General features: G+C 38.6%; 1 protein-coding gene across 1 annotated transcript; it reads right to left on the bottom strand.

Annotated features, from left to right (window-relative positions):
• Positions 1 to 875: 875 nt before the first annotated feature.
• Positions 876 to 19,286, bottom strand: Ccdc90b (coiled-coil domain containing 90B). Its single transcript, XM_021646698.2, has 9 exons — positions 18,932 to 19,286; positions 11,426 to 11,545; positions 10,510 to 10,613; positions 7,512 to 7,613; positions 6,157 to 6,198; positions 6,006 to 6,077; positions 5,460 to 5,513; positions 4,225 to 4,339; positions 876 to 1,307 (listed from the first exon to the last, which is right to left on the bottom strand). Exons 1-9 carry the CDS (start codon positions 19,029 to 19,031, stop codon positions 1,246 to 1,248), a joined length of 771 nt encoding a protein of 256 aa, XP_021502373.1. The 5' UTR covers positions 19,032 to 19,286; the 3' UTR covers positions 876 to 1,245.
• Positions 19,287 to 19,545: the final 259 nt, after the last annotated feature.

Here is a 19,545-nt window from a genome sequence, read left to right as displayed (position 1 = left end):
CCCGATAGTAGCAAAAACAAACAAACAAACAAAAAAAAAGAAAACAAACCATAAAGACCCACCCCTCAAATTGCTATATATATGAAAAATTTAAAAGATACAGGTAATAATCAGAATACCTCTACAGATTTCATATTAAGTGCAAAACATTTGCAATATATATTATATATATATTATTTTAAAATTTATTCACTACAAACAAAACAAAACAAAACAAAACAACAACAACAAAAAAAACTCCGCTCTTCTGGTCCCAGATGCTGCAGCAGCCGCAGGTTACTGTGCAGACGTGGCCAAGTCCAAGAACCACACCACCTTCAACCAGGCCCGCAAATGGCTCAGAAATGGCATCCAGAATCCCTGGTCACAAAGACACAAATCTCTTACGGTGGTTGACCTCAAGTTCCTGAGGAACACGTGCTTTGCCAAGAAGCACAACAAGAAAGGCCTGAAGAAGATGCAGGCAAACAACACAAAGGCAATGAGTGTGGGAGCAGAGGACATCAAAGCCTATGGCTGGAAAGCCTAAGATGCCAAACAGCCCAGACGCAAACTCAGCTGTCTGGCTTTCATTGCTTAACCAAAGCTTGGGAAGTGGATTCAACGCTTTGTGGCCAAGGTTCGTAGGCTCTGCCAACCAAAGCTCAAGGTTTAAATCAAGGCAGAGGCTACAGCTCCATCTGAGGCCCAAGCTTCAGACTCAGGCTCCCAAAGGTGCCCAGGATCCTGTGAGGGCTTCTGGCCAATGTGAAGGCAGATGGACCGGTGTGACACACCTACCTATACACTCTACAGATGACCAGTGTCCTATGCTGTTTTTATAAATAAACCAGAGGCAAGATCTATTAAAAAAAAATCTCCACTTACACAGGAAGTCATTTTGAAAATTCAACCAATTTTGTTAATACTATTTTATTTAGTATAAAAATCTAACTGCAATAATAACCAGGAAAGTGAAATCCAGTAAGTACATAGATTACAGATTTGTTTTCAAGTATGCAGCCTGATAACAAACCCTACTTCATTTACAAAGCTCAAATGCAAAACTGTTTTGTTGCTATAGTTATCAAAAAGGTAAGGACAAAATGCTCTTCTGTTTCAAACGAGGCTTTGAGTGACAGCTTTTCAACATAATAAAGACATACAACATAAAAATAAAATACCAAAACACTTCTATTTAGTCCGTACATATTTTTGAAGAATTTGTAGTAAGTATAATCTATACAGTGATCAGCAGCAACAAAGTCAGTTCTCCTTCCAGAACCTATAAAACCCCAACGCAATTGCCAAGCAAGTAAACACCGAGGCTGTGAAAAGAAAGAAAATAGGTTACAAGTTATAGTTTAATTTCAGGCAGTAAAATAATAATTAAATGAACAGAAAGAAAGAAAATCAATTTATAACCCATGTTATTTCCCAGAAAATTAAACTAAGGATAAAAGACATCTGGTAAAGGCAAGATTTACATCAATAGCTTCCTGTATTTTAAAGAGTAAAAATGAAAATAATTTAAAAATACAGGTGTCATGTTAGAAAATGTAAGCAGTATTTCAAACACCATGTCCCAGGGTTTCTACAGCTGTGCTAAACACCGTGACCAAAGCAGCCTGGAGAAGAAAAGGTTTAACAACTCTCAGGTCACACTCTATATCACTGAGGGAAGACAGGGAAAGAAGTCAAGATTAGAACCCAGAGACTGGAACTGAAGCAAAACCCAGTGTTGCTGACTGCTTCCTCAGCCTGCTTCAGCCTATCCAGAGGTGTATCGCCCACAGTGGGCTGAGTCCTCTCACATCAGTTGTTAAGGAAACTCCCCACAGCACTGCCTATGGACCAACCTTATGGAGGCATTTTCTCAGTTGAGGTTTCTGGGCACAGAGGGCATGTACCCATAGTTCAGATACTTGGGAGGCTAATCCTACAAGTTTTGGGCAAATTGACAGCCAAATCCTACCATGCCTGGTATTTGTGAATCTTCAATAAAGGGGACCTTATTGTCTTATTAGCAACATCTCAGGTATTCTAGGACAAATAGATCCACTCATATTTTATCCTACTTGTTTAAAATGTGTAACACTAGCTTCCTAAACTGCTCACCAGTAACAACAGTACTAAAATATACTTAAAAAAGGAGGAAGAAGATGCCTCAGGATTACTGGTTCCAAACGCTCAGTGAAAAAACAAAATATTTATTTTAATGTGTATGGGTGTTTTACCTACATTTATGTCAGTGTGTATGCCAGGTGTCCGTGGAGGCCAGAAGAAGGAATTGGATCCCCTGGGACTGGAGTTAGAGATGGCTGTGAGTAGCCACGTGGGTGCTAGGAATCAAGTCCTGGTATAAGAACAACCAGTGCTCTTAGCCAATGAGCCTCCTCTCCAAGCCCAAGAAAGTCTTTTTAAAAACAATTGCTAATCTGCTTATTTCTTGTGCTACTACCACTAAGCCTATTAGATTTGCCTTGTATATCTAAACTGCTGAATTAAGCTTTCTGGAAAATGTCACCATCTTCAACTTTGTGGTTCCCCCAACCCCAAGACGGTTTCTCTGTCTATCCCTGGCTAGCCTGGTACTCTAGACCAGGCTGGCCTTGAACTCACAGAGATCTGCCTGCCTCTGCTGGGATTATAGGCATGTGCCACTATGCCTGGTTTAACTATGGTATTCTTAAGTCTATACTCTGAAGAAGAAGAATACTGGGAAATACCAGGTAGAATCTCAAATCATTCCTTTGTGAGACTGATTTTAGAAGAGAATGAACATTCCAAATGGCTGTTTTAGAATTTCCCTTGGCATTACAGTTAAGTTCAAGCCCTTTGGTTCTATAGTCTTTGTTAGAGTAGGGGCTTTCAAAACCTAACTTTAGATTATTTTTTAATCTGCATTTTTAGTAGAAAGCTAATGTTAGAGATAAAACATTATCTAAAACATTTTAACTATAAGGGGGGGGGGTTATACATCAGTTAAGGGCTGAGACTCATTCATCTTCAACTTGCCACATCACAAACAGTGGCTGACCAGAAAAGCACTATGATCAGAAATTTTATCTTTATGGTAATTTGCTAATATACACATGTAAAAGAGGGCTTTCCTGGACCTCAGAGATCCACCTGTTTGTGGCTCCTAAGTGCTGGGACTAAAGGCATGCACCAATACACCAGGTGTGACCCTAAAATTTAAATGTGCACAGCAACAAGGGTATAAAATCTCTGTATTTAGTGAAGTATACATATACGTGTTCAGAATAGCACTGCTTTTAAAGAAGAAGAACTGAGCAAAACATAGCTGGGGAAACTACAACAAAATGCTATCTTTTATAATAAAAACATGTTTCTACATGTATTAATGTTAAAATATATTTAAGACATTTAGTCAAATTTCAACACATGGCGTTGAACTATAATGGGTTATTCTCTTTTACTAGTGTATATATTGTATACAGAACATAAGATATAAACCACTAACAGTAAATGAAGGTGAGGAGATGTTCATTGCTCTTGACTTATGTAATTTAAATTAAAACATACTGCTTTTATGAAAATGTAAAAAGACAAGTAAAACTTAACAAGTGCTGACAGGCGGTATTGGCTCATGTCTTTAATCCCAGCACTTGTGAGGCAGAGGCAGGTGGATCTCTATGAGTTTGAGGCCATCTTGGTACAGAGTGAGTCCAGGAGAGCCAGGGCTACACAGAGAAACCCTGTTTCGAAAAAACAAAAGACAAAAGTTCTTGACAAATGCATTTTTTGCACATGGGGCCATTAAATCTCAGGTCAGACAGAACTTGTGGGGCTCAGTATGAGACAATCTAATTTTGGGACAGTACCTGTGTCCTCAGTCAGTTTGAGATAAGAGGTTCCCTTACCCTCTACTTCTCCCTGCATTTCGTGTTTCTAACAACCTACATCTACTTTAGTGATCTTTCAAACCTTTACAATAAAATGAAAATTTTCATTGTGGAATTTACCCAACTAATTTCACCATTTTGTTTTTGGCTTTATTTTCTTGATAACCAGACATCGTTTTCTATCAGTGAATTGCACAGTTGCCTGATAAAGTTTAATCTTGAAACTGGAACCTTCTTTAAGGAAAACAGGGTACCAAGCAATAAAGGAATATTTTAGTTTCATTTTATTCTCTGTTCTGGCATGGTTATCCTGAGAGGTAGGAGCCAAAAGATCGAAAAATTCACCGTCAGCAATTCCTTTCTCTGACAGATTTACCTGCAAGATAACGAACCGTCTCAAGCTTGCTCGACTCCATCAATGTTTTTAAGGAAGCAATTTCCGTGTCAATTTTATTACTGGTCTCTGAAATCATACTTCTGGTTTGTGTATCCTGCAGCAAATAAGAATAAGCAGAGAATTAAATTTTACCCTTATGTATTATGGACAAAAACATTTATATTGAAACCTTCAATTGTGTGCAAATGGTGTCTTAAAAAAAATGTCTTAATAGTAAATACTGCCAAGTGACAAAAGAAAACATTCCTCCTTCATATCTGGAGATAATTCTCTTGAATCATTCAATACTGGGATAGTCTACTAAAAATCTTTTAAGATATTTGCGACCTAACTATATATGATAAAATAAAAAGCAAACATTTAGTCCCAGAACTATCACTTTGTGTGTAAAGTCCTTGGAATATTAACCCTTTAAACTTTAAATATATTCTGCCAAAAAAACTCAACCAAGTTTATAATTTGAATGGAGATCAATATAAAAGGAACTGGCATATACTTGGTAGGTAACTTTGCATGCATAGGGAACAGAGATCAGAAATTAGCTGAGAGAATGCACTCATTTCCTTCTGTATTACTTTCTCTGGCCAAGAATTGTAAGAAAAGAGATTCTTGAAAGAGCACAGGTGATCTTTCCTTCTACTAAATTCTGAACAAGAGAACTTTAAAAAAAAAGGATGAGGCAAAATCAGAAAGCTAGGGTTTATTCATCTAATGATTATATTACAAGATTACTGAGAATGTAAACAGGACTTCTAAGTACTGGGTTTAAGAGTCTGGGTTCTTTGAGAAAAGATATTGCATAGTAGCCCAGCCTGGCTTCAGACTAATGGCAGTCTTGAGTGCTGGGATTACATGTCATGATTGGATTAGAATCTTTTGGATTAGAATGTCTTCTTTTAAAATTTATTGTTTTATATTTCATGTGCACTGGTGTTTTGCCTGCATGCAGGTCTATGTGAGGGTGTGGGATCCCCTTTGTAAGTGTTCTACATAGAGTCATCTCCCTAGCCCTGGAAACCTTTATTTCCTACTCCAAGGTTCAGCTCAGGTACTACCATTTCCTAGGGGCAGCTTTCCCCAAAGAGCTGGTACACTGTAACAGCTGTGAAGAAATCAGATTCCATAGAGCTAGGTATTTAAAATCCGAACTTACAAGCTGATACATATACAAGCACATGAGATATAAAAGAGAAGCTTCTACATACTAACCTTACCTTTTTGGTAAATTCATTGGTTGCTTCCATGAGTTGTTTTTCTTGATCTGTGAACTAAAGGATATGAAGTCGGAGGTTAAGAGGAAAAAGGGCAGCAAGATGACTGGGGAAAGACACTTAGCTGCACAAGCCTGCAACCTGAGTTGGATCTCTGGGTCCAAGGCAGGTGAAGGAGAAAACTGACTCTGCAAAGGTGTCTCTCACTTCTACATGTGATATAACAACCAGTGAAAAAGGGAATAAATAATAAAGAAAATTAATTTAAAAGCATATTATTGGAGGGTCTGGAAAAATGGCTCAGAAGTTAGGAGGACTTGCTGGTTTTCCTAAGGACCTCAGTTTGATTTCCCACACCCATGTCAGGCAGTGCATAATTGTATTTAATACCAGCTCCAGGAGATCTGACAACTCTGGGCTCCTAGGTGGACACAGAACATACAGCTACACATAATTAAAAGAAATCTTCAAAAAAAAAGCATGTTACTGGCTATATACACAAAAAAACAAATAAAATGTAATTAAATTAAAAAAAAAAAACAGTATTACCATGTCTGTTACTCTGCTCCTTTCCAGGTTGATATCCAATTTATTATCTGCTCTGATTCGACTGGTTTCATGCTTTAAAGAAAATTAGTAGTTTTAGAAATTATTCTGTAATGGACATTTGTTCTGCATTAGTGGAATAAATTTCACTTACAGCCAGCTGCTGCTTAACTTGATCTAGTTCAATTTTCATTTTCTAGGTGTAAAAAAGGTGACAGTTAGCATCAATCCAAAAGTTCCTATGATTACTTTATAAGTTTGAAAAGTTAAGATTAGCAAAATTTAGTCTCTATGGATTTTTTTAAAAAATACAGATTTAAATAAGTAAAGAACAGACCACTGTATTCATTTTAGGTACAAAACACTTAGTTTTGGTGTTAGATTCTACTTTTTAAATGCTTTGCTTTTTTTAAAGTTAAAAGTAAGCTAGGGCTGGAGACATGACTGAGTGGTTAAGACTGCTTGCTGCTATTCCAGAGGACCTGAGTTGGACCAGCAGCCTGTAACTCCAGTTTCAGGGCATTTGACACCTTCTTCTGACCTGTACAGTTACCAGAAGGCATGTATCTCACCCCCACCCCCAACCCTCTACCTTCAAATCATAAACTTTAAGCTGTTTCTGATTTAACTACAAAGTATATTCTGGGAGTCTACAGAGATAGCGCAATGGTTGAGGGCTTACTGCTCTTCTAGTGGACCTGAGTTTAGTTTCTAGCACCCAAGTCAGGTTGCTCACAACTGCCTGTTACTCCAGCTCCATGGGACCTGATGCCTTCTTCTGGCACCTGTACCCATATAGCCACTCACATATAAGCTGGATTTCAAAATAATAAATATTTTTAAGTATATTTTTTTCTCAGTTACAAGGACAATACAGCATTAAATAAGATGGAAAAATCACAGTACTTTCTGTTTTAAAAAATATATGACAGGCTATACTAGAAAATTTATGTAATACTGGAGCTCAATTTTTTCTCCTTTTCTATGATTTTTACATAAAAAAAACCTACATTACGAACCCATATTAAAAAAATTGGTTTACAAAAAAAAATTCGTTTACAGATAAAGATTAGGTTATCTAATTTAACCTTTCAAACAGTGAATTTTGTTTTTAGTTTTTCAGACAGGATCTCACTTTATAGCCTTAGCTGGCCTGGAATGTGTTACAGACCAGGCTGGCCTCAACCACACAGAGATTCCCCTTCCTCTGCCTTCTAAGGCTGAGATTAAAGGGCTCCCTTTTCTGAGAAATAGGGGAACAAAGTAGGGTAGCACTGGGAGGAGAAAAGGAAGCGGGCTACAATCGGGACGTAAAGTGCATAAATTATTTAAAAAAAAAAAACTAATTAAAAAAAGATGTGTGTCACCATGCCCAGCTCTAAGCAGAGAATTTTTTAATCTAAAAATTTGTAATACATAATAATATTTGGTTTTACTAAGTTATTTACTAAGTAGCATACTTGTGAAATCAATTACTTTTTAATTACTAGAAGTTAAAAACTCTATCACCTCATTCTCTGCTCTCAGATTTGCAAATTCACTTTTCTCTAGGATGACCATGTCTTTTCTGATGGAATCCAAATGGGCCATTAGCTGTTGGACTGTTATTTCCTAGAAAATAAAATAAAAAGAATCGAGTGATATATGGGATAGTGGCAACCCTTTGTTTTTGAATTGTTTTAGAGAATTCCAAAAGAAAACTATGTCAACATGCTAACAGGTATTATTACTGGTTAAATAAAAAAATACACATGAAACTCACATATCTGAAATATCAAAACAAAAATGAGGAAGTTCAAGGAAGAAAACCTTATCTTCCAGTGAAGAGAAATATCTAGGTCTTTTAATGATGAGGAGCCCAACAAGACTCATAGGATCTCCTATGAGTTCCTCAACAAATAGTGTTTCCGTTTTGGTTTTTTAGAGACAGGGTTTCTCTATGGAGCCTTGGATGTCCTGGACTCACTTTGTAGATCAGGCTGGCCCCAATCTCACAGAGATCCACCTACCTCTGCCTCCCGTGTGCTGAGATTAATGGTGTGAGCCACTACGCCTAGCTTGTTTTAGTTTTTAAAAATATACTTATGTATTTGAGTGCTCTGTCATCATTGTAGACGGTTGTGAGCCATCATGTAGTCACTGGAAACTGAACCCAGGACATCTGGAAAAGCAGCCAGTGATCTTAACTGCTGAGCCATCTCTCTAGCCCCTCAGTTTTGTTTTTAAACAATATTTTAGTGTTTTCATTTTACGGGACTAAGATCAAATAGGAGTCAGAGGTATGATTTTTAAAAGAGAGATATACAGCTAAAATAATTGCCTTTTATCAGCACAGCATAATCAGTTTTGTTTAAATATCCTCGTCTCTTTCCTATATTTGATACTACAGAGAAAACATGAAACGAAAGATAACTCCTACCTGACATCATACACATTTGCTTTATAAAGGACTCTAAGCTCTTTTTTTTTTTTTCCCCCAGAAAGGCCTTGCTTTACATAACTCAAGAAAATACTTAGAGAATACTTTATTAGTTTCTGTAATAAAGGTCTGTACAAACGGAAAAAAATTAAGGTCTTCAACAAAATTCTTGGCCCTCTTGCCTCAGACTCAGTGTGTACCAAGTACACCTAGCAGATGAGCATTTCTGCAGAAATGACTCATGCAACTCTACAAAGAAATCTGTTTCCATATTTAACTTCTTCAAATTTGGCAGATTCATAATTTGTCTCTCTTTACCAAAAGAAGAATATGTAATCTTGAGCAGGCCCTTACATATCAGGGCTTATTGATACAGCAAAAGGCCCAAGCAAGAAGGACCACTAGTCCAGTTTTTAAAGTTACAGTTCTCTGCTGACTGATGAGGGTGAGAAAGAGAAAAGTGACTGACATTTTTGGTAACAGAGGGTATAGTAATTTCAGACACATGGTCAAGAAGCTAAGTTAGCTGAAAAACTAAGATAACTTAGTCTTCAAAGGGTCTACAATGCATATATCTTCAAAAACAACTTTACAAAGAGAATGGCCTACAAAGATGTTTGACTTTTAACTCTGCCATTTTCTGTGTGACTTTCAACAAGTTACTTTAGTTTTCCCATTGGAAAAATAGAAATAACTACCTATATTCTTTATAGAAATACAGGTTGAGACTCAGAAAAGTCGACAAAACAGTACAACTGCCTATCTTCAAGACTGAGCATGGAGGCCTTTTCTGAAGCAATCACCATCAGTGTGTTTGCCAGATGGCCACGAGCTTTAGCATTGTCCTTAATAACATCTTTGTGCTTTCTTTTTCGTAGAGGTAGGGTTAGGTCCCTAGATTAAAGGGTCTTTTTAACATCACAAACAAGTACTTTAAAAAGCTTAAAGTTTAGTAATATTTCTATGCTTGGTGCTACTTTGGATTAAGTGGTTTTGGCAGGAATATTCCTAAGGTCGTAGTTTAAATTTATGCTTACATAAAAAACAGGCTTAAAATTTAATAGTAAGCTATTTTATTGAAAACATCCATTGCTTCTTTGGATAGGTCACTACAGGACAGATCAGAACTTTGGGAGGATTGATTAATGCTTGGCTTTTTTCCCCTCAGTTAATTTGCTAGCCTGTGATGATCCTGAAATAAGATAGGCTAAAATAATGCAAAACTGAAAAGCAAGTTTTAAATATAAGAGATCGGTGTTTCAATTTCTAATTTATTTTAGAATTATAGTAAAAATTTATAAGAGTTTTTGATTTTCTGTAACCCTTAAAATAACTAAATTTCATGACATAAATTCGAATTTTATTTAAGAAATCATAATTTTTATGTCTGTGTTTTTAAATGACCATCTGAAGAACAAAGACTAAATTTGAAAAAATATAAAAAATGAGAACAGATTTTTAAACAGCTCAATGCCACTTATTTTTGTTTATTATCTCTGAAATATGAAATGTCTTAAAAATCACTCAACCATGCACACACAGGTCAGCAAAATGGACCAGTGGGTAAGCACATATGCCTAGCTTTACAACCTGACTTCAATTCTTGGGACCCACATGGTGGAAGGAGACAACTGACTCCTGTAAACTGTCCTCTGACGTCTACACCTGTGCTATGACATGCACCCTCACCCCCAATAAATAATGTTTAAAAATTTTTTTTGAAGAGCTTTCTATCCAGTCAGATTTAAACACTTCAGCAATTCAGGTATTTTATAAAGTCTTTTGTAGCCATGTTAGTCCCTGTTAACTTCCAAAGTCTGTGAAAATTAACTATGGCACACATATTTATGTCATGTAGAAAGGCTGGCTCTTCTACTTTGGAGGGTTTTCCGGGGCAGGGGGGGTTGGGAGTTGTTTCACTAATGTGTATCACCATGACTGAAATACTACATTCATTTCATACAAGGGAAGATACAATTCTTCTAGACACAGACTCTGTGAAAAGCCCTTCAAATTCTGTCCTCCTTTCTTGGAAAATACTATATAATGAAACTATTAGGAGTGATAAAAAAAATATGAATGTATTACCTGCTGAGCTTTAGTCACCATCTCCTTATAGATAGTATCCAGGCTGACATTTGATAATGTACTTAGTACTGATACAATTGTCTGTGCTTGTGTTTTGTCAAATCCTGTATACAAATAAATCTGCATTTTAAAACATGTACATCACTAGCAGAAGAGACAGCTAACAGATGTTCAACATGTCAACTATTATACTTAAAACAGTTACAATGATAAATACAACAGACAATGCTATCTTATTCTAAAAGCACTCTGTAATTCCTAATATAATTAGATCTACAACAAATTTGAATATTCCCAGTCTTTTTTTTTTTTTTTTGCAGTGAGTATATTACTGACAATAAAATGGTACTTCATTATTTTCATTTGTACTTCAATTTGTACTTGGTTGATAATGAAGTTACGCACAAGTAAGTTCACATACATTTTTAGTTTTCTGTGTACTACTTTTTTGCACAACTTTTGACTCATTTTCTGTAAAATTACTAAACTTTCTTTTATTGTTTCGTAAGAACTCAACATTTAGGTTTATCTGTAACTTCAGTAAGCATATTCACTATTTCTGAATACCACTCTGTACTGTCAATATAGTGTTCTCTTGTAATCACGGTATCTGGAAATATTTTATTCTTTAATATTCTTCAACATTTATAACTTGCACCCAGGATTTAGTATTGGCCTGAAGAATTTCTTTTTTCACCTCACTGGAATCATTTTGTGCATAGTTTTATACTTTGTCTTCTCACTCTATGTCCTTCCTAACAATATGATTTTAAGTGACCATAGAACATGCCAGTGTGTGGCAAGCACTCCTGTTTCAATAATCCCGCTTAAATTGTTGGTAACAGTGCCACTGCCTTGACTTGGGAATTATATGAGTGCTGCTAATTTTCTTCTTTCAAGTATTCATGTTTCTCACCATGAGTTTCCAAGTCCTGCACCAATTCATGGGTATCAAAAGTTAATTTTCTTTGTTCTAAAGGAGTTATGTCCACTGGCCTACTATCATAGCTCAACTTGGTTGTCGTGGTCAAGAAACCTGAAAAGAGAAGACAGTGTTATCTTGGAATTTACAGTGGTATCACATTTTGACTTCTAAAGAGCTCTCCTCATCTATTTAAATACAATTCTAGCTTCCAAATTAGGAGTCCTGTAATCCAAATTAACTGACTCTTCTGAACCCTTTTCATTGGAAAAGTCTCTGATGCTGTTCCGCACATGGCAAACATTAGTGGATATTTCATTTTCTTTTGACATTCAGAAATGATTTAAGAGTCGGTCTAAATCCTAAGGTTGTGTATTAACGGCTTCTGTCCTAACAACTGGGAAGCAGAGTCTGCCCCATTTTTTTTTTTCAGTGCTCAGAAGTTTCTTACAGAGCTACAGAACCATTGTTTATGTACGTTCTTACTTTTGGCTCTTGTACAAACCCATATCAACTATTTCCTAGTTTTCAGCACTAATACAATTAGCACAATAGCTGTTTTCTTTCTGAACCAGACTATAAGCCTTATGCTATTTTGGCTGTATTTTTTATCACTACATCTTCAGGACCCACCAGGGCACTTGTTGTTTAACAGTTCCTTCCAAGGTGGGAACATTTCATCCAGCAGGGAAGCACCCTAAGCAAGAAGGTATATCACTCCCTGCCAGACTGATCAATACAAGGTGGAAGTCCCTCTCAGATGGAAGGATACTGCAAAGATTCTGGGAGAAGACACAGTGTTAAGAAGACTCAGCAAGCTGAGCTGAAATATGACTCAGACCAGAACAGCTCCCTCAAAGTGGCAGAAACCAGCTGAGCTGCCTGGAAGTGGTTTAGACCAACTGAGGCACCTGGAAAGGACACTCTCCAACCTAAGTAGCTGCCTGCAAGCTGTGCAGTGGGCTCCAGGTTTCTAGCTTTCTGACTGTCATCCATAACGGGGAGGGCTTTGGTGATACAGCTGTTTTTCAGTCATTTCTGCTCCTGTAAGTAACCTCAATAAAGTTCATGGTTCAACAAGTTGGACTCTGGTATTATCTATATTTTGATCTGTCACAGGTACCCTAGTTGGGGTGAGTAGACATATGTGTTGCATCTCCCCAGGAAAAGTTTTGTCATACAACAGTACTTTGACACAGAGATGAATCAAAATCAATGAATATGATTAAGGTTTGGAGCATTCACTAGTCAGTATAGGAGCCTTAGGAGCTACCAGTCGTTGCTAAGTTGCCTGGCCCTGTTCCATTTAATTCCCAAAACAATGCAGAGTATAGTTCTTTTCTCTGTTACTGATACATTTTATTATAAAGTATTTTTTCTGAGGATGAATTCTGCACTTATAAAACTTCTTTATGCTGGCCATGGTGGCACATGCCTTTAATTCCAGCACTCAGGGAGGCAGAGGCAGGCATATCATTGTGTGTTTGAGGCCAGCCTGGTCTACAATATGAGTCCAGGACAGCCAAGGCTACACAGAAAAACTCTGTCTCAAAAAACAAAAAAAAAAAAACAAAAACAAAAAAAAAAAAAAACAAAAAACTTCTTTACTATTGTGATACATTAAAATAACTGTCTAATTGTCAGAGGGCATCTGAAAGGCTCTGCTCTGCAGACTACCAAAGCAGATGCTGAGACTTATGGGCAACCTTTGGGCAGAATGCAGGGAATCTTATGAAAGAAGTGGGAAACAGTAAGATCTGGAGAGGACAGGAGCCCCACAAGGAGAGAAACAGAACCAAAAAATCTGAGCACAGGGGTCTTCCCTGAGACTGATACTCCAACCAAGTAGCATGCATGGAGATAACTTAGAAACACTGTACAGTTGTAGCCCATGACAGTTCAGTCTCCAAGTGGGTACCATAGTAATGGGAATAGGGACTGCTTCTGACATGAACTGATTGGCCTGCTCTTTGATCACTTCCCCCTGAGGGGGGAGCAATCTTACCAGGCCACAGAAGAAGACATTGCAGCCACTCTTGATGAGACTTAACAGACTAGGATCAGAAGGAAGGACAAGAAGACCTCCCTTACCAGTGGACTTGGGGAGGGACATCCGTGGAGAATGGGAAGGAAAGGAGGGGTTGGGAGGGGAGGAGGGAGGGAACTACAGGGGGGATACAAAGTAAATAAAGTGTAATTAATAAAAAAATGAAAAAAATAACTTTCAGTGTAATAATCAAGTATAAGGTGTTTTATCAGATAACTTATATGCTGCCAAAGCAAAGTAGTATTTTCATTTTTAAATTTAAAAAAAAATGCCTATTATAGCTGGATATGGTGATTCTAGCACTCAGGAGACAGAGGCAGGTGGATCATAAATTCAATGCTAGCCTGGGCTACATACCAAAACCAGTCCAGACTAGATCAAGCCATACCGTGTTTAGGAAAGGCAAAGGAATCTGCTTACGTCACACACCTACTGACAGGTAATGGGATTCAGGTTTAGGTTCTTTTGACTACAAAGCTCAGAATATTCCTATCACTTGTGTTCTTTGTCGCTCTTGTTTTACCCCAAGCTACTTACATATGTAGGTACTTAAAAGACAGGTTCAATTTCAGGAATTACTTTATGCTAGTAAATTTAAGACACAATTCTTAAGTATCTTTCTAGTCAACAAATATGGATTAAGCACTGGGCGCAGAGCAAAATATGGTGAAAGAACATACCTGGTGTCTTCACTGATTTTATGGGAGAGGACAGTAAACAGGTGTTATTAAAAAAAAAAAATCAAAGCCTCTGAATTCCATTTAACCAAAGAGATAAAAGAAGCACCTGGAAAGGTGGAACCTTGCTTTGAAATATACACTAGCATAGCAGCCTTCTTTTTGACTGAATGTCATCTAGAAAAGTTTAAAAAAACAAACACAAAAAAGTGCTTTTGTGTGTCAGAGTCAAAGTAGGAGAGAAAAATAAAAGTCAGAACTGTAGAGTTCAGCAGCTGCCCTGAACAGCTGCATTAGAAGTGATGACTTGGTCTCCTTAGTTACCACTTCCTCATAAGTTCACTCTAGTTTAGAAAAAATCTGAAATATGTATATATTTTATGTTTTCATGCTTATTACTATATTCTTAAAATTCTCATTTTATTGATGGGAAAAAGTGATGTTCGGAGGCAAGTATGATAAATCTCAAATCTTAGAGGTCTCCTGTCCACAGTCAAATTAGTACAGCTTCTGAAGTCAGTCAACAAATAATGAATGCCTCACACAAAATCAACTCCTTGGGATAGAGGCCTTAACACTGTCATCAAATCTCTGCAGGGTACAGCTAATCTCATGTCCTATTATGTTATCTGGCTCTTGGACTTTAACTCTACAAATGTGCCATCTGCTTGCTTTTCCTTCTTGGGGCCTTTGCCTAGCCTGTGTTCAGAAAGCTCTTGTTTGCCATGTTCATATTCATTCTTGAGAGCTCTGTACAAGTATCTCTTCTGGTGGGAAGTGTGCATGGATTCCCGAGGTCTGATCTCTTCTAATGGTTTTGAAAGTGCTTTGTAATATTCTTTTCAACACCACTCACAGTTTTCTCATTTATGCAACTATTAATTTTAAAGATCCTTCTTATATCAGGTATTAGTTAACTACTGCTATCAGGCTACAAACACTCACTTTTTGTTTCTATAAATAAAACTTTACTGAAATTATTATATATAGGTACTTTCACGTTAGGATGACAGAGAAGTTGTAGTCAACCATATGGTCTACACAGCCTAAAATATTTACCATTTGCCTTTTCATAGAAAGTTTGCTAACCACTGAAGTAAGACATTAAGAGTAGGGGCCACATCTATTCTTGGACTCTGTTGAGTTCCCATGCCCACAGCTTTAGGTGCTCTAAGACACATATTGAATGAAAGGGACTTTGTTTGTCTGGCACCGCATGTACAGTGATGAATGGTATTTTGGGGTCTGAGACTTGTTCAAGTTTGCCTCAAATTGCTGGGCCCAGGTAATCCTACTTCAGCCTTCTGAGTGGCAGAAGACTGAATGTGTTGACTTCTGCTCTGGACATTTAAGGGTGTGGCTCTTATGATATGATTTTAAAATATATCTACAGGGAGAAAAGATGCTTGGTCCTCTGTGGGAACAAAGATTATTTGGAAATGAAACTAGAGTTACATGAAATCTTAGAGAAGTAAGCCAGATAGGTAAACAGAATGGGCAAAATTCACCAAGGTACACAACACTGCCATTTCTACCTTGGATTCTATTTCTGATGAGGCTAAGAATAAAGACAGATATGTGGGATATTTCTTTTAAGATTTAAAAAGAATTTACTTAGATGTATGTGTGTGTCTATATGAATGTATGCCAACTGTGAACATGTCTGTGGAGGTTACAGAAGAGTGCTGGATCCCCTGGCTGGAGTTACAGTCAGTTAGAAGCACTGCCTGAGGTAGGTGCTGGGAACCAAATTCAGGTTTTCTGAAGAGCAAGTTGTTCTTAACTGCTGAGCCATCTCTCCAGTCCATTTATTTCTTATATTTGACTTTGTTTATTTCTGATGTGGGTGTCGACATAGTCTCTGGCAACAGGATATTGAGTGAGTGAAGGTGTGTTTTCATTTCTCTGAAAAGCCTTTGAGTATTCCCAACAAGGTATTATGTTCACTGGCCTGACTGTGGCACCAGCAATTTGATTCATAAGGACTCCTTAAGAGTACACTTGAAACCAGGTGGTGGTAGTGCATGCCTTTAATCCCTGCGGAGGCAGGCAGATTTCTGTGAGTCTGCGGCCAGCCTGGTCTACAGAGCAAGTTCCAGCCCAGCCAGGGCTACACAGAGAAACCATGTCTCGAAAAACAAGAGTACATTTGACATCTATACAAAACCCTACATCTTTCTCTTCATTTTAATGTTTTCAAACTCATCTTGTATGTTTATACTGAGAAAAACAAATTCAAATCTAAGAGACATCAATTTGCAACACTACTACATTGTATATATAGGGTCAGATTGCTAGCCTAAATCGTAGTAAATGACTCTCTGCTGAAAAAGGCCAAAATTTGCTTTTTAAAAAGGCATATAAGTGGCCTGGAGAGATGGCTCAGAGGTTATGAACACTCGCATTCTTCCGAAGGTCCTGAGTTCAATTCCCAACAACCACATGGTAGCTCATAATCATCTATAGTAAGATCTGGTGTACAGGCAGAATGTTGTATGAATAATAAATCTTTAAAAAATTAAAAAAATAAAAAGGCATATAAAAGTTCATTAAATCTAAGTTGCAAGTTTTATTAAATTACTGTCTGTTTTAGAACTGAACCACTTCAATGACATAAATGGTTAATTTCTTTTATTTGTATATGTGTATGTAGATTTATGTATGTGGGTGTGTGCATGTAATGATATGTGTGGAGGACAGAGGACAACTTTGAGGAATTGGTTCTTCTATCACATGAGTTCCAGGACAGAATCCAGGTCATCAGGCTTGGCAGCAACACCTCTGCTCGCAGAGTCATCTTGTCTGGTCCTAGCTTATTAGTTCTTTATTGGAATTCAAAAAGGAAACATTAAAGCATATTTTCTCAGCTAGGTGGTAGTGGCACACACGCCTTTTAATCACAGCCTTCAGGAGGTGGAGAGTCAGAGGCGAGGGGTGGGGGGCAAATGGATCTCTGTGAGTTCAAGGCCAGCCTGATCACAGAGTGAATTCCAGGACAGATATGGCTTCACAGTGAAACTGTCTCAGATAAGCAAACACCCACAAAAGTATATATATACCTACATTATATGCTGTGTGTTTTGCTTCATGAGGTGTATGGCCAATTAAATGAACAAAAAAGCCTGCTCTTCAACCCTGAGGACTAATTCCGTACTTCTAGTGATAAGACTTGGGAATCTGTACTTAAAGGAAACATGTAATGTTATACTTCTAAGTGTGGAAACTAGTAACCAACTTGAAATGTAGTACTACTGAAGAGACAATTTAGACAAATCACATCTTCCTCTGCATCTCATCATTTACTTTTAAAGAGTACTGGACTAGATAACTAAGGTCTTTCCATGGGATAAGGATCACCTTTCAAAGTTGCTTGGCTATTGATGTTATTTGTTTATAGTAAGCAGTAAATACTTGTTACACTGAACAGGGTTTGTGAACCATGAACTAATTTTAAGGGGAGACTTAAGATTTACTCAAGAGTAACCAGACTCAAGTGGAATAACTCAACAACTGTATTAAAATATTAACGTTTTCTTGGGGTGTTGTATTTTCGGTATGACATCTATTTTTAAATAATGTTTAAACAATGTATATTTCTAAAAGCACACAGATAAACTGATATTTGAATTACTTTTTCAGAGTCAAAACAATGATACCCCTTTGTGTGTGAGGGTGCACATACCTATAGAATGGTCAGAGGAGGCCTTTGGTACACTGCTCTGCCATGTCTCACCTAATTCTTTGAGAGGCCAGCTTTCTTTGAACCTGGAGTTGGTGGACGGCCATAGCAAGAGCCTTTTATGAGGGTGTTGGCAATTCAAATTCGTGCAGCACACTACCAGCGGACACATTTCCCCCTCCCTTTTTGAAAAGTCCATCAGAATGTGTATGCATACTAACTACCTAAATATGTAATCAAAGTCATGTGACTAACTCTGGCAGTTATACAGCAGCCTTGACTGCAGGTCAACAGAGTAAATTAAATTAAAGAACAGGTTAAAAACAAAACAAGGACAACAAAACAAATCACACAAGTGTGGAGAAGGGAGAGATGTGTTTGGGTACTGAATAGCTCACTTTATCGTCATAGGAAAAACATGTGAAGGGTGGGATGAGGTGCCCTTTACAGCGGGAGACCTTAAAGAATTTAAAAATTGAAAAGCAAAAACATAGCAGGCGTGGTGGCACACGCCTGTAACCCCAGCATTCAGGGAGGCAGAGGCAGGCTCAACTCTGAATTCAAGGCCACCCTGGTCTACAGAGGGAGTCCAAGACAGCCAAGTGTACAGGGAAAGCTTGTCTTGAAAGCAACAAACAAAACAAAAGCAAAAACCATTTTTTAAAAAGCCTTGGAAATCATCCTCAGAATAAAGTTAAGATATTCTCCGGAATATACAGACTAACATAAAGGGGCCATGTGTTTGGAAACGAATAGACTGCAGAGCAAGTGGCTAAATAAGTAAATCTGAACGGGACACAAAACAAAACAAAACAAAAAATCAGGACACTCACAAACTACATAAGGGTTCTGATGAGACCGAAGCGCGCCCCCCCAAAACTCAGAAGCCCGCCGGAAGCGCAGGTCCGCGGGGGCTGGATCTCCAAGGAAGAAACCCTTCTTCCTCCCAGACCCCCATCCGTTCAGCCCGCGACCCGCAAGCCCCGAGCCACGGGACAGGCTTGTGGGCGGGGCCCAGCAGGAGGTGTGTCGCTCTCGCTTAAGCCCGAGCAGGCACGACCCGCCCGAACCGTCTTCCTAAGCGACTCTCGTCTCACCTCTCCGCAGAGCGGGCGACAGACGCCCATGGGGAGTCGAAGTCCAGCGGACCCCGCTGCCGTCAGGGCGCAAGAGCCGCCAAACCCAGCGGCTCCTCATAGTCTCGGAGCGCCCGGGCAGCAGGAGGAAGCGCAAAGCGTGCTGTCTCTCGCAAAGGCTTTCGGGCAATGAAGTTCTCTAACCGTAAGAATACTGGGAAATGTAGTTTCCGGTCTGTCACTAACACGCCTACTGGCGCGTTCTCCAATCCCGTGCTACAAGGCTGGGCCTCTTCGGAGATAGAGCTACCCTTGACTAACGCGACTCAGGGCTCATCGCTCATCCCCTTAGCCCGTTGCCACTTCCCCATCCCATCCCGCCTCTACCACCCTAAGACACCGGCTTGTTGGAGCACCTTCTGGCGCCCTTTTGCGCTAGCGGTGAGTTAGAGTCCCACAGCGAGTTCCCCAGACTGAGTCGTGGGTAGCCGCATGGCATCCTGGGACCCGCAGTCCTCGCTGCTGAGCATTGTCGGGGACAGACCGCGCTGTAGCTTCGGTTCAGGAGACTTGTGGAAGTCCGGCTCGCAGCGCGTACTTGCGATTTCCCGTCTTTCTGCTTGGCCCTCTGGTGC

This window comes from Meriones unguiculatus, chromosome 14, assembly GCF_030254825.1.
Source record: "Meriones unguiculatus strain TT.TT164.6M chromosome 14, Bangor_MerUng_6.1, whole genome shotgun sequence".
NCBI classification, from domain to species: Eukaryota; Metazoa; Chordata; class Mammalia; order Rodentia; family Muridae; genus Meriones; species Meriones unguiculatus.
Note: the sequence above shows the minus strand (reverse complement) of the source record. Positions and strands in the feature narration are given on the sequence as shown.

Excerpts from the sequence above, each read along its gene's own strand:
- Ccdc90b (XM_021646698.2), bottom strand. The coding sequence starts at position 19,031 with ATGAGGAGCCGCTGGGTTTGGCGGCTCTTGCGCCCTGACGGCAGCGGG. Across the intron at positions 11,546-18,931 it reads GTCGCCCGCTCTGCGGAGAG|GTTTCTTGACCACGACAACC; the intron begins GTGAGACGAGAG and ends TTCTCTTTTCAG. Across the intron at positions 1,308-4,224 it reads GACGGTTCGTTATCTTGCAG|CCTCGGTGTTTACTTGCTTG; the intron begins GTAAATCTGTCA and ends TTCTTTTCACAG.